This window comes from Callorhinchus milii, unplaced genomic scaffold (genome assembly GCF_018977255.1).
Source record: "Callorhinchus milii isolate IMCB2004 unplaced genomic scaffold, IMCB_Cmil_1.0 Scaffold2, whole genome shotgun sequence".
Taxonomy (NCBI): Eukaryota; Metazoa; Chordata; class Chondrichthyes; order Chimaeriformes; family Callorhinchidae; genus Callorhinchus; species Callorhinchus milii.
In genome coordinates this window covers 67,086,732-67,111,184 of record NW_024704743.1, presented here as the reverse complement: position 1 = coordinate 67,111,184, position 24,453 = coordinate 67,086,732, and the positions used below count along the sequence as shown (strand labels likewise).

Sequence of the window (24,453 nt, the reverse complement as noted above, 5' to 3'; positions counted from 1 at the left end):
GGAGAGAGGAAAATGAGTTAATATTTCATGTCTATGACCTTTCGTCAGTGCTCTCTACAGCTGTAGTAGCCTTCCTTGTTTTTTTATTGAAGACTATATAAGATGAGTACCTCACTACATTTTTGATTTCTTTCTGTACCTATAATCCTGTTGGGGACTGCTATGGAAATAATATAGTTGGCTTCAGTATTCCTGAGCTAGGAAGGAGAAATTGTATATTTTCTTTAAATGAGAACTCTAAGTGAAGAAGTGCAGCATCTGGTACTAAGCCTTTCACATAAAGAATCATCTCTTTATGAGCTATTTGTGAAGAATTTTTCAAATGCCATTTGTGACATGTGTAAATGTTTTGCCATAAATGTGGTTCCATTATCTTTGGGGCACTCATACGTTTAAAGATCTGGGCAAGTTATTCTCTCTCGTTAGCTTTATAGTCATGCAAAAACAAACACATTCAAATTGCACAATTACATTAGTTGAGCCAAGATGGATCACAGGGAATTTGTTCAATATCTGAAAAGGAAAAATATAAAGACTATGGGGAAAATACTGGAGAGTGACTAAATGGATAACACTTTCAGAGAGCCAACCTGTGGAACAAGTGCTGATTTACAGCACAGAAAGGAGGCATTTTGCCTATCGTTCCACAGGTTCTATGGACCAGTTCCATAAAAGTAATATTAAGAATTGATAAAATTAGAATGGTATAAAATATACATAGAGAGGTTACTTCCTTTATATCTCTGTTTACCTAGCAGTGCGTAGGAATCTGGTTGTTAGTCGATTGGCGGATTGCTTTTCCATGGGTAATAATCCCCACAGTAAAATGCATCGACCATCAGGAAAAAAACTCAATATTTGTGCAACTAAATGTAGAAGCTCTGCATGCATTCAATTTTAAGGAAGTCATAAAAAGCATCTGTAACTTCTTACCTGAGGTTCCTGAAACTGTAAGATTACATCCATCGGTCCTGGGAAGCTGGTTGAATCCTGGGATTGTTCTATATGTTATAGAAGGAAATCGTTAAATTTGTCCTTTGTAAAATTGCTTATTAAAATATTGGTTTTGGAATCCAAACTAAAAATAGTAGAAAATGTAAATTTTCTAATTGAAATTTTAAAGGTTGGACTTAAAATCAATATCTCAATGCGTTTTACAGAGATTAGATGGGGACAAAGAGAAGGGATGAAAGGAAGGGAGTTTGGGGATGTTAACTAAAGTCATGCTTACTACATTTTCTGATAGATTTGGGGGTTTCTAGGTAAGAATGGTTGCTGCTGTAATTGTAGCTGAATGGAGGCAATGATAAATTAAAATAATTTAATTCAGCTGCCTCAAATCTTTCAGTTTTTTGATTTTAGAAATTCCTATCTCTTTACACATAGAACTAGTGATGCTAGTGTTTTTTCATTCTTTAGTTATGATCAATAATTTTAGTAAAGTGTTAAAGCTTTAAAATATAGAACTGCAAGGGGCATGGTCTGGATGTGAACTTGCTTCTGATCACTAATCTGTGAAATGCATATAGTCCAAGGGAATATAGTGGCTTGATATTTTTAACTTTAAAATGTAAAATACACAAAGCTATTTTTGGAAGCATTTGCTAAATGTGCATAGGAAACATAAAGCCTCATTACGTCGACCTCAATGTATCAGCCTAGCTCAGTTGGTAGCACTCTCACCTCCGATTCAGAAGGTTGTGGGTTCAAGCCCCATATCAGGATTTAGAATTCATATAGTCTATGCAGACGTTCAGTATAGTGCTAGGAGTATGCTGCATTGGTAGAGGTGCCGTCCTTCGGATAACGTATAAAACGCCTACCTGTGCAGGTGGACTTTAAAAATCCCATGGTACTATTTAAAAGAAGAGTTTCCAATGGCTGTTTGCGGGATATTGCTGTGCTCCGATTAGCTGCAGTGTTCGCCCACAAAGTACCTGCAGTCCCATCACTTTACAGTGTGTCCTGTAAAGCGCCTTGAGACATTTCAATGACATGATAAGGTGCTATAATAAATGCAAGGTTGATTATTGTTAGATACTACAGTTAGATTGTTCGTCGAAACTGACATTGAAATGTGCCTGTTTTAGTTGAATGAGCTATGCTGATCATTGACTGGGAGGCCAGGTTGAGAACTTACTTTTTCATTGGAGGAGCAACTGTAATGGTTTTGCTCAGTTGTGAAGTCAGGATCAAAATAGCATAGAATAAGTGAAACAGCCTCTAACAAGGTTGTGGGATAGTGTTATTAGCTGTAGCCAACCTGATGTCCTTGAACCTATTACCGTGTCAAGATTTGTGTTGAAACAATGCATATCTCTGCACCAGTGAAGTACTTGAGACTTGTTCTAACAGGTAGATTTAATCTATCTGTGATGAGAGAGTGCTAAGGCCCAGGTACATATGTGATGCATTGATGGACCATACATATGTGCAGTGTTGGTTTAAGCTTCAGATGGAATCAAAATTTAATTTTGGGACAGAATATTTGAGCCGAATGGCCTGTTTCTATGCATATATACGTGAGTAACTATTGTTTAAAGCTTTATGTAATTTCTATTTTTTCTGTCGGAAAATTAGTAAGTTATTAAAGTTGTGTTAAAGTCAATATCGCATTAAAGTCGTGTTCAAACTAGTTTACTCACTTGTGAGTAAACTAGTTTGAACATGACTTTAATGTGATATTGACTATTCTCAGAAAGAAAAAAAAATCCTAGTGGAGCTTGGGTTGTGACAGTTCTTTGCATGTATGTACTGGGATTAACTGCAATGTTGAAAGATTTCAGAAATCTTGGTAGAACAAGAACATTGTACTATAATTTTTGCATACTTGTGCTCCATTGAAATAGTTGCTGCTGTTTTAAAAGCACCTGTAAATGCCATGACTTTAATTGGAAATGCATTGAGGGTTGCAACAGAAATTAGGACTATGGTGTCAGATCAGTTTACTTTAGTCTTAAGTTTATGTGCCTAGAGTGATTAAAAAGTTATCTCATTTACTGGGGACAAAATGCAGTTTTATTATTAACCTGTCATGGTTAATGAGGATGTTTGCCATAAAGCACCGTGGGGAAAAGTGTGTGAATCCAGTCTCTTTGAATTTAGCTGGAAAGCGGCACAGTAGCATCTACATTCTGCATAGTGACATCTGGGAGTCCTGTAGCTCAGTGGTTAGAGCACTCGCCTCGCAACAACAATAAAATTACATTTGTATAGCGCCTTTCATATCGGGAGGACATCCCAAGGTGCAAGCGAGAGACCTGGGTTTGATTCCCGGCAGGGCGAAATGTTGGGCAAATTTACTCCACACACATCTGTTTACCTAGCAGTAAGTAGGAACCTGGTTGTTCATCGATTGGCGGATCGCTTTTCCGGGGGTAATAATTCCTTTAAAAAAACTAATAATAAATTGGTCACTTCAATCCACGACTGTTTGTAGGACACTGCTGTGCGCAATTGGCTGCCGCGTTTGCCCACAAAATAAAGTGAATTCACTTTACAGAATATTCTCTGAAGCACTTTAAGATGTCTCGAGGGGGTGATAAAGCGCTATATTGATTTCAAGATCCTCATCCTCACCTACAAGGCCATTCACGGCCTCGCTCCCTCCTACCTCTCCAACCTACTATCCCCCTACCTACCTGCCCGTACCCTCCGTTCCTCTGGCTCTGGTCTGCTCCACGTCCCCCGCCCCAACCGCCCTACCATCGGTGGCCGGGCCTTCAGCCTCTCAGCCCCGAGGCTCTGGAACTCTATCCCCCAGTGCCTTCGCCGCCTCCTCCCTTTCCTCCTTGAAGGCCGGTCTCAAGACCTTTCTCTTTGACCGAGCCTTCAGCTCCCCTCTCGACTCTCTTCCCCCTCCTCGCTCCCTCCCTTCCCTCCCCTCACCCTGACCATTTCCCCCCTGCTCGGGTCATGACCCAACTGTGCAGCGCCTTGGGACGTCCTCCTGACGTGAAAGGCGCTTTATAAATGGAATCTTGTTGTTGTTGTTGTTGTATATCAAATGCAAGGATTATTATTATTATTACATTCAGAGCCAGTTTAAAGTTGTTCTAACTTTTACTGGTGCTAATTAATGAATTGTTTTAGACAATGTGTACAGATTGGATGCCCTGTTTGCCAACAAATACAGTCACTCCATTTTATCGCTGTAAAGCACTTTGGGATGTTTCAAAATAGGTGCTATATCCATTGCAAGGATTATTATTACTTGAACTAAACATGAGAACAAATTGTGAAATTGGATTCCCTACAGCTCCAGTGACTGATGGAAGAGAGACCTTGGAATCAATGTCAAATGGCACTTAGTTTGTGCATGTTTTGGTAGGGTATGGCAAAGTTGCTTATTAATGTGATCAATAACAACAACTTACATTTATATAGTGCCCTACACACTGTGTAATGCCCCGGCTGGAGTGCTTCACTGTGATGGAGTCTGACAACGGGAGGGAGGAGGTGACCGTAAGCATGATCAAAAAGGAAGGTCTTTAGGCGGGATTTGAAATTTGGGAGTGATGGGGATAGGCGGAGGGATTTCACATGATAAACTATTGTCAAATTGATTATTTTCTGAGCACTGTACTGTTTTGAAGTCTTTCGGGGAGATATCTTAATGTTTTATGTTGGATCTTTGCCCTGTTATTTTAATGTTTATATTTTAGACAAGCTAAAACTGCAACAAAAACACTTTCACTTGTGCTGCACAGTTCAAAGATGAGTGCCTCTGAGTACTTTACATGGATGGGTAGGCCACTGATTAAGGTGGGAAGGATACATGGGTGGGGAAGGTCACTTAAGGCAGAGTCGAAGAGGTAAGCCCAATTCACTTTACCGTATATTTGAAAGTAGTTTTGAAAGCACCGAGAGAGAGTGCGAGTAAGGATCTGGGGATGGAGTTCCAGAAAGCAGAGCCGTAATGACTCGACGGTGAGTCACTGATGATGGTTTTGGGAGGGCAGGGGAAACGAGGAATGTGTGCAGACCTAACTATGGGGAACAAGGAGAATGCATGGGAGAGTGGCGCTGGAGAGGTTCTGAGGGTGTGGTGTGGAAGAATTTGAAAGTCAACATTAGGATCTTCATTCAGATCCAATTCCTGGGAGATCTGGAGCCCGGTCAGGGTCTGGGTAACGTGCATTTGGAGTCTGGTTCAGGAAGGCTTGTGGGCAGCAGTGTTTTAGATGAGCTAGAGCTTCAGATGGGTAGTTCTGGATGAGCTGGAGCTTGAGAAAGAGTGTTGGAGAAGTCAAGCGTGGAGGTGACAGAGTAGTGGATGAGGGAGGGTTCACAGTGGAGGATGTGAATATGGCTTGCAGTTCAAACAAATTGTAACCACATACAGTTTCCATTTCCATAATGAGCTATTGTACAGAAATGAGATTGTGAACCCTTGCTCATTTCTTTTCCTTCAGCTTGCAGATTCTGGAGACAGTACAGTAGCCTCCCATAGAGAATACAGATTTTCTATATTCAAGAATTTTTGAATTTGGAACATTAGTTAATGTTGCACAAGGTGGAGCATTTAACATACTGAGTTGGGGGGTGGGTGAGAGAGCGAGAAAGCTTGTTAATTGGGAAACAAGCTGCTATTGTGTCTGAAAAAGCATTTTGATTTGTTCCCCTGCATGAAATGTGCAAAATTAATGTTTGTTGTTGTTCATTTTTTTTTGGTTCAGTTGGAATTTTTTTATGATTTGAATATTTGGTGGATGAATCAACCATTTTAATATGGGCAATATGTGCTTGCAGCTCATTCCAAATTAAATAGTGTAAGATCAGACCAGATTTGTTTTCCATATTGCAGATGTCTGCCAACTTAGTTAAATTTAATTCAGTGAGAGTCCTACAAACTTGTTTCCATTGGAGCAGATGTGCTTTTAATGTGTGGTGACCGTTTGGGTTCTACCCAGGTCGAGAAATTATTTCAAAATCATTTTCAACAAAACTATATATATTTACTACATAGATAGACACCTTTAAAGTTCATGTATTGATTTTTTTTAACCCACCATAAGTACCTGGATTTTTATTATTAAAAAATAGTTTTGTCATAACTATCCTATTTCTCCTACACTTTTCATTTCCCCCTTCCCCGAATTCTCTGAACTATATTTTGGGCTTCTGGGATGCACTGTCTGCTGATTGCTGCGCATATCACGATCTCATAGTAGCCCTCTGAACCCAGTAACTGTGTGCAGGTAAGTTCAGAAGGTCTTTGATAAGGTGCTGAATCGGAGGCTTGTTTAAAAAACATATTAGGGTGTATGGTATAAATAAAAAGGTAGCAGCAACGTAGAAAGTCGGTAAAGGAAAAGAAGCAGAATGGCAGTACAGGAATATTATTCGCAATGGAGAGTTGTAAATAGTGGTATCCCCCAGGGATCTATATTAGGACCACTGCTTTTATCCATTTACACAAATGATCTGGATTCTGCTATAAGGGGCACAATTTCTATGTTTGCAGATGATACAGAAATCAGGAGTAAAACTAACAGTGAAGATTGCATAGACAGATTAGTTGATTGGATAGAGAAAAAAAATAACATTTAATGGAGACAAGTGTGGTTATACATTTGGGGAGAAAGAATAAGAAGAGCAAGTATATGTTAGGTGATAAAATATTAAAAGATGCAGAAGAGCAGAGGGACTTAAGGGTTAATGTACATAAATCCTTAAAGGGGTAGAGCAGGTGGACAAAACTGTTAAAAAAGCTAATGGATTTCTAGGTTTTATAAATACGGCTATAGAATATAAAGCCAAGGAGATAATACTAAACTTATTGTTATAATATTCAATTTTAGTCACCCCACTTTAGGAAAGATGTTGAGACAATAGAATGTGTGCAGAGATTTACTGGGATGATACTGAAGTAAGTGGTCTATAAACATAAACTGAAGGGAAAAGCGATGATTTCAATTGGAACCGAGAATGTTTATGGTGATAGAAGTGTTTAAAATTATGAAGAAGTGGGGGTTGATAGGAAGAAATAGGGAAACATTCTTTCTACTGCTCGGTGAGTTGGAAACTAAAGGGCATCAATTTAAGATAGTAAACGAGCAAATGGCAAGAATTTGTTCAAGTGCAGATTAGTTAGGATGCCTTGTCAGGAGTGATGGGTGAGGTCAAATCTGTATTATCTTTTGTGAGGAAACTAGAGAAGTACCTAAAAAGGAATAAACTACACTGCAGTATGGGGAAAGGGCAAATCAATGGGACAGAAAGGATTGCTATTTAAAGAGCCAGACACAATGGGTTGAATGCTTGCTTTCTGTTCTGTAAATTTCTGTGGTTCTATCATGTTTTTTGGGACATGTTCTTGGTGCTAGAAGTGTTCATATTTGTTAGTTATCTGAGTGTGAAGTAAATGTTTACAATTCTGCTGTGAAAAAAATTGTGGTATACATTTAGCAGGCTAGAAAAAGCACATTCACTAACAGATATTTATTTTTTCACTCTATTTACTACCTTTTACTACTATTTTCCACTTTGATATTTTTCATGTGAAAAATAGACACTTTAAAAGTGCTTATGCATTGTTAACTTCTGACTCCTTGTTTGACTGTTAAACCTCTCATGGTCAGCCTTGCTCAGTTGACAGCACTCTTGCCTCTGACTCAGAAGGTTGTGGATTCAAGCCCCGTGTCAGGGGCTTTAAATTCACGGTCCAGGCTGATACGCCAATGCAATGTTGGGGGTTTTATTCTAGGTTCTGTAATTCAGATGAGATGTTAAACCGAATTCTTGTCTGACCGTTCAAATGGACGTTAACGATCCTGTGGCACTATTTGAAGAGAGAACGAAATTCCTTCTGGTGTTCTGACCCCAAACTGGTTGTAAAAGTGGTCATTCACTTAAAGGCTGTTTATTGGACATTGCAGTGTGCAAATTGGCTGCTGTGTTCCCCTACAGGTATGCTGTCACTACCCTTCACAGTAGAACGCAGTGAAGCGTTTTGTGATGACAACATAAGGTGCTATATTAAATGCAAGGATTATTTAATCATTTTAATTTGGTGCAACTACCTATTGCAAAATTTTGTGCATGGTTACAGGTTGTTAAACCAGCTTCTAAATTGTGAAAATGCTGTATTATTTATTAATAAACTAAACTCTATTAATAATCCTTGAATTTGATATTGCCTTATTGCATCACCGAAACATCTATGCTTTACATGATTTACTATCGAGCGAAGTGACTGTATTTGTAAGCAAACTCAGCACCTGGTTTATGCAGAGCAATGTTCCACAAACAGCCATGAAGTGAATATTCAATTTTATCTGGAGGATTGTTGGCCAGGCCATTGGGAGAAGATCACTTCTCTTTTCGAATAGTGCCAAGTGAACAAGTGGATCAGCCCTTGGTTTAACTTGGGCCAATTCAAAGTTTTAGGAATTAAAATAATTGCATCATTAAATTGTATTGTTTATATGTCAAGGTTTTCCATTTATTAATGCAGTTAAGCAAAACCCATGTAACAGCAAGAAGTTCACCATATAGCATAAAATGGATCTAGTTGAACATGGACACCAGCAATTTTAATGAAATACTTTATTAAGTGGCAAATGTTTAATTATAGGATCAGTTGTGATCTACAAACCATAACTGCCTTATCTGTATTTGACCTCCGCATCATATTGCAAAATATGATTTGAGTGTAAGTTGGTGTATTTTTTTTCGCAGAAACCTTAGCACTTGATTGCTTTACGTGTATAGAGTCCTGAAAGGTAGGAAGTTGAGGTTTAAGCACACTGTCTACCCTTTATGTTGTGTTTATTGGGCAAGGTCTAAAATCCAAAAATATTTAAAATGTTTTAGTAGGAAGAGGGAGAATTGCTGGAATATTACATGAACGTTGGAAGAATTATCTTTCTTTGTAAAGCTCTGTTTAGTGAAAACGTAATAACGGCAATTACATTGAAACCGTATACTGATTTGAATTACAGCAACATATAATGGCCGTAAACCTCCTTGGAGAAGAAAAGAGGGAGGCTGAGTTCCAATTGGGAAGTTATGGTTGGAAACTTTGAAAATAATATGCTGTCATTCATTATTCGAGAAAGAATATTATATACATGTCTGACTGAATGGGTGGTTCTGTTTGACCTTTATTTGTATTCATGATTTATTTGTAATCTGACTGATATATGATTATGATCTACCTTTTTTCATGGTGTTTTACTTACCATAACAAACTGGACAGCTGTAAATTGCTAAGGGTTTTTCTACAATGAAGAGCTGGAAAAAATCACTTCAGCTACTAGAGTTTGTAAAGTGGAAGATTGCCTGTGGCACAGTACAAATAGGGGCAACGATTAAACTAGGTGAATAAGAAACTAGAAAGAATGTGGAAGTAGTTGAATATATTAAAATATAATCCAGTTTAAGACTTATTATATTGTCATTGGGTTACTAGCAGATCTGACAATAGGTCAGCCATAAGAATGTAACGCATAGAATGGGAAAAGACCATTTAGTCCATCAAAGTTGCTGCTTTCACAGGCATGCCCAGGTTATCCCACATCTCATTGTACTTTCTGGAGAAAAGGTATTGTATACTTTTTGTCCCACAAAATTATTCAAGTAAAGGCTCCAGAATATTCATCCATCTTATCACCTCCACTTTTTATTCCTGGCCTCCTTTATTCTATCGACAGCATTCTCCATGACTACAGCAGGATACTGCAGAGTATTCATTTCAGTCTGCACCTAACTTTATGTTCTCCACTGCACTGGCTCCCCATCACTCAGAGGATCGAATTCAAGATCCTCGTCCTCACTTTCAAGACCATCCATGGCCTTGCCCCCTCTGACCTGCTGACTCCCCACCAACCTGCCCTCACCCTCCGTTCAGTGGGCTCCAGCCTGCTCCATGTCTCCAGCCCAACCTGCCCTACTCTGGAGTTCTGGATTATCTGCAGCCTGTGGAGGGAGGAGTTGGGAAGGCTTCCAAGCAGGGCGTTTGCATAGTCGAGCCTGGAGGTGATGAAGACATGAAGAAAAGTTTCAGCGGCCTTGAGGGTGAGGTAGTAGCGGAGTCGGACGATGTTACGGAGGTGAGGGAAGACTGAACAGGTCATGGCTTGAACGTTGGGGAGAAAAGACAGTTGAGGGTCGGACAAGACACCTGGGTTCCTGAATGGCTTGAAATGATAAACATCAAGTTGTGATATCATTTTTGCTATAAATTCCTTGCCAAAATTACTGCATTTAAAATCTGAGTCTGTCTGAAGAATGAAGATTTTGTTTACTTATAATTAAGGTATGATTGAGGAATTTCACAATCTCATAAAATAAAAATTTGAAATGTGAATGTACTAAAAATGTGAACAATGAAAAGAAATGTGGTGGATACATTTGTATGTGAGAATTGGAAATGTTGTTTAGATTGAACATTGGTACTTCAGCACTTTTGATATCGGATCTAATGATCTGCCAACTTGTTCTCCTCAGGTTGAATGACTACTGTATTTATAATTCTTCTCATTTTCACAATAGTGAGAGGTAACATATTTGTTGTGAATCATGTTTAATTCTATGAGTTTATCCCCTTTTTCTCCATTTTTTGGTGAGATGCCTCATTGAAAATTGTACCTGGTAGCAGATAATTGATAATCTTTCGAGTACAGTATTGGACTTTGGACTGTGAAGCCTCAGATCAGTGTTCAAAACCCTTCTTGCATTTGTAGGTTTGATTAGTAAGCACTGAAAGTTTACTGGATTTATTTTTGCTATTTGTGCTAACTGGTGCAATAGCATGTTGTGCTGTGGTGTCAGGTTACGTTAAGGGTTTGCATGTTAAGGCTGAGCAGCTCAAGAGTTTTTTAAAATAAAAAAATTGGGTAGGTCAGCAGTTACTAATGCATCCTGGAATGTGCCACAGCACACCGGGCTCCTTTCCTGTGAAAACAGCAGGATCTTGAATACAGGATGTAGTATAGGAAAAAGTGAAATAATCGCACCACAAATTGTCAAAATATGCATGGTCTAAGTAGGAAGAATGGTCGGCAAATGTATTCTAAAGGATTCAGATATTTCATAAACAAGTATGATTATGTAATTTTACTATCTTTTTTGATTGTTGTTCCTGATTGGTTTCTTCACTCTGTTGGACTCGATAACTACTGTGTTCCGAGACTGTTCCAATGTTGTCAACACAGTTTTACACAACACAGTGCTTCATTTCTTATAGTACGCAGTGTATTGTGGAGTATGCATATTGGAGCTCTATCTTTGTATCCTGTGAGATTTTTCCTTGTGACTTTATCTAACACGGAAAAGGATATTTTGCAGCACACTTTTTTATTTTTAACATGTTCGCTTATATTATAAAGGCTGCTTGCTCTTTTGCCATTACTCCATATGGTGTTGATAATTCAGACAAGAAACAGTTTCCAAGTACAAATCAGATTTATGAATTCACATTGGAAGACAGAGGTAGTACTATGCTTTAATCTGCTCTTGTAATTTATATAACTACAATACATGATAAGCAACCATGGGAGCAGGCTGACCTGAAAAATCACGCGCAATGAAGTTGTGAATGGGATGGATCAGAGCCAAGGTTTCTCACGTATTTGTGCTTTACTTGTAAGACAAGTTGGAATGTAAATTGAAAATTTTAAATAAAATTTGGATTGATGTTTGGTTCTGGTGACATCAATTAAGTTTTTTTTCCCCCAGTGCTTTGCCCCATTAATTGTGACCTCGTCCATGAAGTAGGCAAATGCTTCCCTTGAGGTAATGTCATCATGTGTAGCACATGAAACACTTTTTGTGCCATCAAAATATTTTGATGACGTAACCCAGGGAAGTGAAGTGGTGTGTATGAAGTCATCTGAGCATTACTTGTGTTATACACCTGGTAACACGTAATCTAAACCAGGTGCTGCTGTTTATAACGTAGTGTAACAATAGTGGGTCTGTGGTATTTTTTAAATGGTCAACCTGGTGTCTGACATGTGAGGAAACCTATCCCGTGCTTAAGAGTATTCAAACCAGACTGGGAGTTCCACATGCAGCTGCCGCTTATGGACATTTCCCTGTTTCTGGAATTCCCGGGATGGAGTGTTCACTCTCTCTCTTCTTGGAGGGACGCACATTGCTTACCTAATTCCAGAGAGCAGAAGGCACAGGTTGGCAAGAGAGAAGGTTTGGGGACCCCGGAATGTACTTTAGGTACTGAAAGAGTTTAACCAACTAAAGCTGGAGGCGCGTCTGGCAAACTTCCCACTGCCTGTGCAGCTGAGACCACCCTATATTTAGGACTTTGCTTGCAGGGTTATCAGCAGCTCCCAGTGCTAGTAGTAGTCTATTCCTCCAAGTGCTGCCAATAGGCCAGCCTCAGCCTGGCTGGTGTGTGATCAAAAGTTCCCTGGAATACTGCAGACTGCCCGACTCAGGAACCAAACTAGAAAAACTGCCACATGGAGTTGACTAGATTCTGACCTTCTGTTGACAACATGTCACCTTGGAGCTTGCGCAGCCCTCACCCCAAGGATGTAGTTATTCCAATGACAATGTTTGTCCAGGGTTGTAATAGTGCTAAAATTTCAAAATATTTACTTGCCTCAAACCAGCACTCTACTGCAGCTCCCAAATGCTTCATGTGGGTTAGATGTTAATATCACAGTGTATATTCTGGAAATCATTGTAGCAGTGATGTTGATCCATTTAATATCTTTTGTCACAAAGTTTGAGGAAAATACCTAAACTCGCAAAAAGTGCAATTACTAGTCAGAATATTTTTTTAAAAATATTGTGCCTGATTTTTTAAAAATAGAACTTGTATCTATTATCTGTAAATAAGTATTTTAGTAAATAATTGTAATACTCTAAATTATCTGATGTTGACTAAAGTGCTTTGAGACGTTTCAGCATTTATAGACACCATATCAAATGCAAGGATTATTATTGATAAAGCTATTGCTAGTTATTCAGTATATGAGATCTTAGAGAAGTTTGTTATGGTTCAAAGACCGTTACATTAATTGTCCAAAAGGATAGAGTTAGTTCTGATTCTTTTGCTTGTAGATAAATTTGGCAGGATAACGTCACTTATTTCTGATGCACTAAATATGAAATTATCAAATTATCTGAGCCACCAAGGTTCACTATCTCCATATCGGAATATTCAGGGAAACTTAGTTCCTAGGACTACTGGGAATAATGTACTTTGGAAATCTTGCAACAAAAGCACTCTTTTTATAGCTTCTGCAGTTACATTTATGGTACAGCGGGCATTCCACAACTGCTGAGTAAACTGAATTTTTGCATTGTGGTAATTTAAAAAAAAAATCAAATCTGTTGCTCGACTCAATCGTGATTCTCCACTGACAATAACCCTGATTAATAGACCAGGGTTATTAATATTATAACGTTTTCAGTGGTAAAAACTTGTCAAATGGGCACAAACTGTTGTACAACTAATTAACACGGATCAGGGCTTGAAGCGGGGTGAGGTCATCTTTTGAACCAAGCTCGTTTTAACAAAATGTATTTTTAAAGTTACATTAAAAAAAACTTCTGGCTTTTTTTCAGTGTTTGTGAAAAGAAAATGGTCACACCAGATCTCTGCCAGCATTACAAAATGAACATTTGTATGATAGCTTGCTGTTAGATTGTAGGGTGAATCACAACTTAGACAATATCGTAGAGAGCATGTTATCAGTACTAATTAGGACCAGCCCCTTTATGAATATGCAAGTATTTCTGATAATTGGACAGCCTGCAAAATACAAATTATCTTACAGCACCAATTTAAAAAAAATGTTCCATTGGGAAATATACTATCAGTATAAGTACTACATTATAGCATCTCTTTTCTATCTCACTCTGCCAATTTCTGTCCGACTCTCACTAACATTTTTTCTTTTACTGACATTTTTTTCCTTATCTATTTCTCTTTCTCTCTCTCTACCTGTCATTTCTACAGTATATATCTAATGTTAAACTGTACAATGTGGACACAAGGTTATTAGTAGCCAGACACAAAGCTCTTTAGATACCTTGTTCACGGGCACAACAGTATTTTGTGATGGTATCTCGCAAGCACTTAGTCCAACTTCACTTTTCGAGGTATATGCTCACAAAATATACAATCAATTCACTTTGCAGTGTATCCTGTGAAGCGCTTTGAGATGTCTCGAAGACGTGATAAGGCGCTATATCAAATGCAAGGCTTATTATTATGACAATAGATGTGTGCAGATTAACGTTATTAATGTAATTTGGTCCTATCCTTGACTGACACTCACATGTTTAGTTTGGGGTCCCTGAAAGGTGTTCGGGATCTTTGTTCCCTTCTTTGACATGAAAATGCAAAGATTATTTACTTTTATTTAAGGTTCTATACATTTTTCTCAGGATTGATCACTGTCAATATTATTTTATACCCAATTGTGCATGAGGAATTGTGTATAAGGGTGAATCTGAAAGTGGTAGAACCCATTCCAGGTTTAGATGGGAAACTCAAAACTGAATTGATCTAATAACTACACAGACACACATCTCTAACCTGATCTTAAATCTACCCACAAAATTAAGCTTGTTTTTTTTAAGCACGTAATGTGCATTTCCATGTCGATAAAGATGTTTTAAGGCAGCCACAACAGCTTGCATTTTTATAATGCCCTTCATTTAGACTAATATCTTGGAGCATTTTACAGAGATGCATGTTTTGGGAAGATTATTCTTGTAAAACCCTAGAGCCAGAAATGTTGCATCACCTTCCCCAGCTGTTGATTCACAATTTCACAGAGGAGAACTATCCCTTTTTGGATCATCTTTGGTCTTTTCTCTTAACAAATCTTTTTGTGGATTTTATTTTTTTGGGAGGGAAAGGGGGTCACAATTAAGGTTGCAGCTTGTTTTTCTCTTTTATTGAAGCTATAGTTTAACTGTTTAATAGCCTTTATTACCAAGTAGAATACTTTTATTGGACGAGCTTCAAAGATAGCAGTGTTATTTATAACTTGATCTAGTAGCTTGTCCACTTTTCTGAAGGGTCTATGCAATCGTGTAATTGCAGGGTGAACAGAATGTACAGGGGGTTGAGCTGTTTGCATAATTTCTATTTATAATTTCCTTTAGGTCAGTTTAGTTCCTAGTTTTGAATTTATTTCTTTTAAAGTTGGATCCTGCCTCAAAACTTCTCAATTGCAGAAATTAGCCAATGGAAAATGAGCCTCATCGACCCCTCTAGAGAAATACAAAGAAAATATCGATCAATCAAGCCTGCCAAGGTTCTTAAGCATTTTTTTTGGAGGGGTGAATCCTATGGTGTGTGAACCTCTTGCTGGCATTACAAGTTGCAGCTTTACATTTTGTTTTTAAATTCCCACTGGCGTCAGTTTATATATTGACCACAGAAAGCACTGCTCTGTTGCTGACAGCCACGTATTAACAACAGCATCAGTATGTTGCTTCAGGTATTTTTCCTCCATTTACCTAGCAGTAAGTGGGAACCCAGTTGTTAGTCGATTAGCGTATCGCTCTCCAGGGGGTAATAATTCCTTTTTTAAAAAAATAATAATAATAATTTGGTCACTCACTCCACGACTGTTTGTGGGACACTGCTGTTTGTAATTGTCTGCTGCTTTTCACCCACAAAATACAGTCACTACACTTTACAGCATATCAACTGCAAGGATTATACTTATAGAATTATTATTATAATAATTATTGTATACTATGTTGCATACTGTGAGAGTGACTGATAAGGGTGAGATAGTCTGGGGCATGATCCTGATGCTGTCAAAGTCTGAGAATAATATGAATAAATATGTGGATGCTTAATTGCCAGTCTGTATAATTGTATATTAATGTTTTTTTCAAAAAACTTCCTGCAATGTCTGGAGGCATTATAAATTCTGGATGTTTCATTCCTTCCGATGAGATGTCAAACTAAGGTCCTGTTGACTAGTTCTGATGGGATCCTATGCCACCCTTCGAAAAGAGAAGGGAGTTTCTCCCAGTGTGCTGACTAACAATCCTCCAGATAAAATAAATGGTCGTTCACTTTGTGGCTGTTTGTGGGATATTGCTATGTGTAAATTAGCAGCTGCTTTTGCCTATTAATAGACAATCACTACACTTAGTGGAAAATTCTGTAAAGGAATTTGAGATGCTTCAGTGTAGGATACTACATCAAATACAAGGATTATTATTAAAGATTACTTTATCTTCCTGGTTTATAGTGAGACGGGACCTAGATGCTGTTTACTAGATAATTTCACTGAGCTAATCTATAATGACGATAATAATGAAAAATATAATAATTCTTTTGCATTTCAGCCATTGTCCTGGAAAGTAAAAAGCTGGTGGAAATAACCATTACTTTCTATCCTAAGAATGGCTACAAAAATGTGAGATGGAAGTAAAACACAACCGAGCTCACTGCAGCAGTATTTAGTTTTCAGCTATACAGTCTTTGCACGTAGGTTTTAGAACTGTTAAGTTGAACCAATGGAATGGTTCAAGTTCTTATTTTAATGGAATAATTCACTGTTTTCACAATTCAGCAAAGAAGTCCTAGTAAGAATTCTAGTGATGTACTTCTATTTCAATGATTTTAATGGTCTCTTTGGTATATGAAAAGCACAACTATAATTTCTGTTGGCAGACTTGCTGCGCAACCCCGACTTCTCACCATTAGTGGCCATGCCCTGCATTACTACGCCCCTAATCTCTGGAAGCTCCTTACCTCAATCTCTCTGCCTTGCCCCCTCTTTATCTATCTTTAAATCTCACTTTAGGACTTACCTCTTCAACAGTGCATCCACCACCCTCTCACTTGCTCGGTGTCCAATGCCACAGTTGTGCAGCACTCAAGGACCCTATCCTTGCATGAAGGGCATTACATAAATGTGAGTTGTGGTTGTTGAGGCCAGGACAATTCACTTTACAGTATATTTTGTGAAGCGCTTTGAGACGTCTTGAAGATGTGACAAGGCGCTATATCAAATGCAAAGGATTATTATTATTACATATCTCAATTATGACCATAATGCATTCCGTTCCCGAGACGTGGAGAGGATTTGAATGGGGCAGAGAGAAGGCGAATGGTCGTGAATTTTAGCCAAAGAAAATGGCGACGAAAGCAAGATTTTTTTTACGCTGAGTCCTAACTCACCATTGTAGCTTTTACTATCTTCACGCTTTATTAAATAACCCAACATTTGTCAATTTTAAGAAATGTGTGCTGCTCAGGCACTTTGCTTGGCAACACAAGGACGCAATATGATGTCATTAAACAGCAACAATGAATGATGTGACAGCATTGACTTAGCAAATATACAGCTTTCACAGTCTACACACACCAGATTAGCTTGTTAGTCTATACCCTTTAGTTTTGTTCTTAAACTAGCACCTGCCTGGCAACAATTGGTTATTTTAATAATTTTCGTTTATTTCAAGAACACTGCTGAATGTTGCACGCAGGGCATTATTAAGTAGCAGCAGTAGTATATTTAGAAAATTGTTTTGCAAGAGAACTTGAAATCGCATTGTTCAAATGTATCTTTCTGCAATGATTCTAATGTTTTCCTTATTTTTAAAGTTAATGTATTTTTGTTACAGGTTTGGTGAGGTCAAGTATTTCTTGGAGGAACTAAAATTCATTTGCACGTGGCAACTGAAAGTTGGAAGGCGTCTAGTACTACGTCTCATGGAGGAATAGCCTGATTGGTAGTAAACCTTGCTGTGGAAGACTTGTTAAGGATACAGAAAATGTCATCAAACAAGAGCCAAAACCCCCATGGGCTGAAGCAGATAGGTCTGGATCAGATATGGGATGACCTCCGAGCTGGGATTCAACAGGTTTACACCAGACAAAGCATGGCAAAATCAAGATACATGGAACTATACACGTATCCTGTTGCATGTTGATCCTCATTGATTATTGGCTTTACATCTTACAGATTTTATTTTCCAGGGGGCTGCAAATAGGTAGGCAGCTATAGAATGCCTTGAGATAGTGTGCCTTAAAATACCTTGAAGAATTGGAGAAACGTTTATGTAACTTAATATTTTAGGAGTAAAATACTGCCGAAAATTTTAAAATCTAATTCATTTTATTTCATCCTAATTGCAATTTAAACTCAGTATGAAACAGTGTAAGGATACAGTGTTCAGTGTAATAATATTATTCTTTTAGTTGAAGATATCTCCCTGACTGATGTGAACTTGGCATGTTAGGTTTGTTTTTAATTCAATGAAAAGTGTTTTGAAATTAAGAACTGAATATTGTAAAGGAGGTTCTAATAATCTCGGGAATATTTATGCTCTTCAAGGTTAGGGGTGGAATACGTCCCATTTAGATACCACTTCTAACATCAAATTATGGGTTAGACACTTCTTTTCCACTCTGCCTTGATCCCATAACCTTAGAGGAACATCGTTTTAACAGCACCACAAACATGTTTTCATTTTCTATACCGACCTCTTTGTGGCATCTGAATGAGATTGTCAATCAGTGCTAATGCAGCCGAGCTTGGTATGAGTTAATCTTATTGAGACTGCCCAAACTAGTTTCAGCAACTAAAGTTACTTCTGGTGTATACATCCAAATACTGAACATATATGCCAGCAGAAGTCGTTTTGTTTGCTAATGCTGCCATGGACTTGGTGGTACTCAAAATCTGAAAGCACTCACTACACAAAATTGATGTTCCAAATGTCCTAGGGAGACTAGTTCTCATTTTAGACAATGCATTTTGATTTTGCTTGACCAGTAAGCTTTAGTTACTAAAGCTCTAGTTGTTGGGATTATGTAATGCAGTGGACTAAAACACTGACATTCTAATATGCAATCCCATTTTAGACTGGTGGAATGAAAGTGTACTCCCTGTGAAAGTGTGAAATGAGTGGAAGATCCCAATAAATTACAAGGGGTCCTAAACTATTGAGGTAAATGTCAGTTTGACACAAATTTATATTTGTACTCAGAGAGGCCAAATAGCTGGTGTGGAAGATTGAAAATGTCAAGCTGGTACAGTAACAACATCTTGTATTTATATAGAGCCCTTCACATGGGTAGTGTCTCAGAGTGTTTAACAGCGGTGGGTTTGATGCTGAGCCGGAAAGCGGGAGGGAAGGCACGGTCGAAGAGCAAAGTCTTTAGATGTGATTTGTAGACTGGCAAAGAGGGGGCAAGATGGAGGGGTATAGTGGCTGAAGGCACAGCCATCCATTATGAAGCGTAGGGGATGAGGGACATGTAGCAGACCATTTGTGTCAGCTGAGGGAAGGTGTGAACAGCAAAGGGGTTATTTGAGGTTGGCGTTATGGCACACATTGCTGGGGGAAAGTTGAGAGTTTTTAATTGTGTGTCTGACTCACTGGATGCCTAGTTTGGGGATTGCTAACTTTATGTCTGAATTGGAAAGGCATTTCATTTCCTGACAGTAGCATCTCTGGTTGATGCGCACACGAAGTCACTTGTGTTTTTAAAAAAAAACACACATAATTTACACAGTGATTGGGTTCTCAGGCCTCTATTCCTATTGTAGAGATTTCTCCTGTAAAAGATATATATTCCATTATTTTATCCACCTCCTCAATCTGAATTGTATTATTTTTATTTTGTAGATGCTTGTGTGGAGGTAACCTTTTGATGCAGATGATACTAAATCCCTTAGGAAATTCGGCCAACTTTTTGTGGATATTGGAATCTCAAAATGTATAGTGGTTATATGGGTAATGCAGTGGATTCAAAACTGGAATGATATTTAGCTGTTCTAAATAGGTAAACATAAAGAACGTTTGAGTGTGCCATCCAGTAACTATTACATGGAATGATCCAACACCTTTGAAAAGCTTCACTGCTATTCTCTGTTTTGTGGATATGATATAAATGGATGATTTAAATTTTGACAGGTATGTCCAGCAGCCTGAACTTCTGCTCCTATGCTACAGTCTCCTCTTTCTAACACAACAACTTGCATTTTTATAGGGCCCTTCACGCGGGGTAGTAGCTGGGAACATCAATATAGTTATTGCCCATTTTGGTGTGCGGAAGATACCAGAATGGAGACAGATAGCCTACTTGATTGGTTGGGTTTCATTCTTCAAATTTAAGGCACGGTCTACACACTGGAGTCCTGTAGCTTAATGATTAGAGCACTCACCTTGCAAGCGAGAGTAAGTTTTCTTACTCTATGCGCCTCTGTTTATCTAGCAGTAAGTAGGAACCGAAGCAGATCGTTGTTCCGGGGGTAAAATGTTGTTACTCAATCCACGACTGTTCGTGAGACATTGCTGTGTGCAATTGGCTACTGCATTTCACGCACAAAATATACAGTCAATTCACTTTGCAGGATATTCTGCCAAGCATTTTGATACGTTTTGAAGATGTGATAAGGTGCTATATCATAAGCAAGCATTATTATAAGCTCAGCTTTTAGGAGAACGGTGAGATTGATAGGTAAGGAGCTTTGAAAGAATGACATTTTCTACATTCCCGAAGCTGTTAGGGTGATTACGTGATGAGTCTTGATTTTGAATGGCAAGATGGAGGGTGGAGAATGCTTCTATAGTACAGTAGATTTGGATTTTAGGAGTACTAAAAGAGGAAAGATCAGAGGAATGGAGACGAGGGCTGCAGCTGAGAAGCAAATGATTGAAAACCAGAGGTGAGAAGGGTTTTCCTGAATTTTGTCTGGCATACTCTAAAGGTACTGGAATAGCAACCGCCCTGGATATAGTAGCAATATTTATATCCTGCACAAATTTGTGTGTTTATTTTGAAATTTAATTAAAGCAAAATGCTGTAATGGAATAGTGGGCATTCTGTTTGAATTATAGAAAATAGGATAAGAATGTTGAGGAGCGTAAAAGATTTAAGGGGAGATATCTGTTGGGTAGACTTGCAGCACTGTCTCTAGACTGTCTTTGAAGAATTAAAAGACACTAGAATTGTATTGCCTCTTTGAAGGGCATGGAGGAAATTGAGGATTAGTGATTTCATTCATTCAACTGGGAAGAGTAAAGGTCATGAGGCCATGCTGTATGAAGGAAGATGAATGCAAACTGGAATAATCAGCAAAAGAGTGGATGGATTACAAGCGTAAAAGGTCATTGGTGTAGGGAAATAGCAGACCTCTAGAGAACCTCTAAGTTGATGGAAACATTGATGAATAATAAGCTGTAGTGCAGATTGAAACATTTGAGAAGAAATTTAACTGATGGAAAACTGTTTTGTTTGAATTTTAATTGATTTACCTTCATTTTTCATTACATCGAGGCTCAACTATGCAAACTCATTGCTTGTCGTCCTCCCCAGCTCCTCCCTCCACAGGCTGCAGAACTCTGTAGCCCGTGTCCTCTCCCACACCAGGCTCCACGACCCTATCACCCCTATCCTCACCCGACTCCACTGGCTTCCCATCACACAGGATACAGTTCAAGATCCTAATCCTCACCTTCAAAGCCCTCCATGGTCTTGCTCCCCGCTACCTCTGTGACCTCCTAAGCCTCAACCATCCTGCTTGCTCCCTCCACTCCACGGGCTCCAGCCTGCTACACGTCCCCCGCCTCGCTCGCCCCACTATAGGCGCGTGGGCCTTCTGCCACTCTGCCCCTAACTTCTGGAACTCCACCTCGCAGTCCTTCCGACTCACCCCTCCCTTGCCACCTTCAAGACACTCCTCTTCGACCATGCTTGCGATCTCACTGCTTTCGCCACCCTACCCTCCACCCTCCCCAACCCCCAGCTCGAGTCCGAAACTCTGTCTGTCCAGCGCCTTGGGACGTCCTCCTGATGTGAAAGGCGGTATATAAATGTAATTTTGTTGTTGTATTGAGCAACAGGAACAATTATCCTAATCTAAATTGGAAAAATTTGCAGTTCATGTTAGTTAACCAATCCTAAAAAACTCATTTAGTCTAAGTTACATTATTTGATCAGTTGAGGTTACTTCCATACATTAGTGACTTTACTTAACTAGTTGGTACCTTATTTAAGAATTATTTGCAGTTTTTTGAACAAGGTTGGTGTACGTGTATGAAATTGAATGGTTACTTGAACAACTTGATTGTTTCAAAAGGGACTTTTTCATCAGACATGGTTTATGTTGGGTGAGTTGAAATTATCAATGGATTTTTACTCCTGTAGGCAGAGTTGTAACAATTTTTAAACATTTGTCTTCTCAAAACTATTCAAAACAATTTGCATGTTGAACATTTTTTAGACCTTGGGTCACTGCTGATATTAGTTACAGGAAATTATTGGAATACTTAGCAAAGTCTGTATTGTAGGTTTTTCACAAGATTAATTCAGACGAAAAAGGCTCGGTCTATTTGATCTTATCCTTCCAGAATACCTACCTTACCGCCTTTCCATCACGGTATCGAGCTGTGTTTTTTAAGTCCAGCGTCCTGGCTTAATGTACACCAACAACTTGCATTTATATTTTGTCCTTCAAGGATTATTATTTTAAAAAATGTATACTTTACAGCGCGGGGTGATGAGATGAGCAAATGTTTTAATAGAAATATTGGTTGCTGATGCTTATGAAAGCAAGAAATGGTGCTGAATAATCTAGAGATGCACATTTATTTGCAATGGATTCTCAAAGACAGGGTTTGTCATTTGTAGCAACTCCAAATAGCAATTGTAGTGCTATAACATATAAAAGTAGTTTCATAAAACCAATTTTATGTTAAATTGTTGCTCTCTAGACTGACTCACTTACCAGTGGAAATCATTCTATAAATATATATATATTATATATATAACTATCAAAACCATTCAATGTTAGAGATCACCAACGGGTTTCTCCTCAAACTTCTCTTACATTTTCGGAAAAAGCATTCTTATAATCTTCTTCATGAAAATAGCTGCTCCTAACTTTTCCCTTAACTCTGAAATGACAAGCCTAAGATTATGCCCTTTACCAATTTACCAATATATGGGCATACTCTTTCACTGTCTGCTTCTCAAAGTTCTTCAGAATCTTGAAGACCTGTATTAGATGCTCTCTAAACCTCTTGGAGCGTCTTGGGATGTCCTTCCGACTTGTAAAGCGCTTTCTGAATTAAAAATTGTGTTACATTTTCCAATGGAAGCAAACAGTGTTTTGAGAAAAATCTCATGTTCAGTTATAATTGGCCTGCAGGATTCAGGCAGAAGCATCTTCATTTTTGGATCAACTGGAACAATGGAGTTGTTTTACAAAGCAGCTTCATTTTAGTTGATGTATTGCTGGTGGGCTATTACCAACTGTGGAAAACTATTTTTCTACAAGTATGCATGACTCAAAATTGTTAAAACCATTATATGCTGTTTCTGACACAGTGCATAGGAGACAATGGGTTGAAAGACGGAAAGGAAGGAAATCTAGTGGTAAAAATAAATTTTAGAATTAAGACATCACTCTGTCCAAGTGAATGCACTGCTCTGTTATTGGGTAGGATTTGAAAAATCAGCAAGTAGGCTGATCTAAACTCTCATGACTGCAGCCCACCTCATTTATAAAGTCTGTCTGTTTATGAAACATCTCATCCTCGACAACAGCAATAAAGATAATTCCCTAGTATTATAAGGATGAGCTATGAAGAGGATTAGATAGCTAGGTGCTTCAACCTTGAAAAGAGACATCTCAAAGAGGTGTTTTTCGTTGATTTTGTTTTTCTATCACCAGTGCAGTTTACAATGGTTTTACAGAGGCAGCACAATTTGTGTGATGCAACTGTCATTACATTGGACGTTTACAGATTTACAGCATGTTTGGAACTTTCTTGCATTATACACTGAAATGTGTAGTGTATTTATTAGTATGGTTATCATTCTGAAAACATAGTGGCAAATAGCCAAAGTTATCACAAGAGGTTTGGATGAAGAAGGTTCACTTGATTTCATCCTTCTTGAACACCCATCCCCAGAATATGTTTCATGATTCGAATGGCCTCAGTGCTGTTATTTTTGTGTGCCATATACGATCTTCATAACTTGGTGTTGTAATGGGAGGATGCTAGGGTGGGTATTCTGGAATGATGAGATCAAATGGGTCAAAGGGCTTTCTCGTTGTCTGAACTGAACCTAACCTATCTTCTGAATAGATATTTTACTTGAAGGTAAACATTGGTGCGGATAAAAAAGAACATGGAGATTGAGCAGGAGAGTTTCATCAAACTAGGTAGTTCAAATGAAACACCAGTGTAGCTTTGATCACACAGAGGATACAGTTCAAGTTCCTGGTCCTCACTTTCAAAGCCCTCCTTGGCCTTGATCTCTGCAACCTCCTAACCCCCCACCAACCTGCCCATTCCCTCTGCTTAGCGGGCTCCGGTCTCCAGCTTCATGTCCCCACCTCGCCCACCCCACCATTGGCAGGCAGGCCTTCTGCACCTCTGCTCCCATCCTGTGGAACTCCAGCCCGCAGTCCATCAGCCTCACCACCTCCCTTGCATCCTTCAAGGCCCTCTCCTTCGACTATGCCTTCGGTTGCCCCCATT

General features: G+C 38.7%; 1 protein-coding gene across 1 annotated transcript in view; it reads left to right on the top strand.

The window, feature by feature from the left end:
- cul1b (cullin 1b) overlaps positions 1-24,453 on the top strand; it is a 64,699-nt gene that overhangs the window by 5,816 nt on the left and 34,430 nt on the right. The window contains exon 2 of the mRNA XM_007906316.1: positions 17,578-17,867. Coding sequence (XP_007904507.1) covers positions 17,728-17,867 — 140 coding nt within the window. The 5' untranslated portion in view covers positions 17,578-17,727. The remainder of the gene's footprint in view (positions 1-17,577; positions 17,868-24,453) is intronic.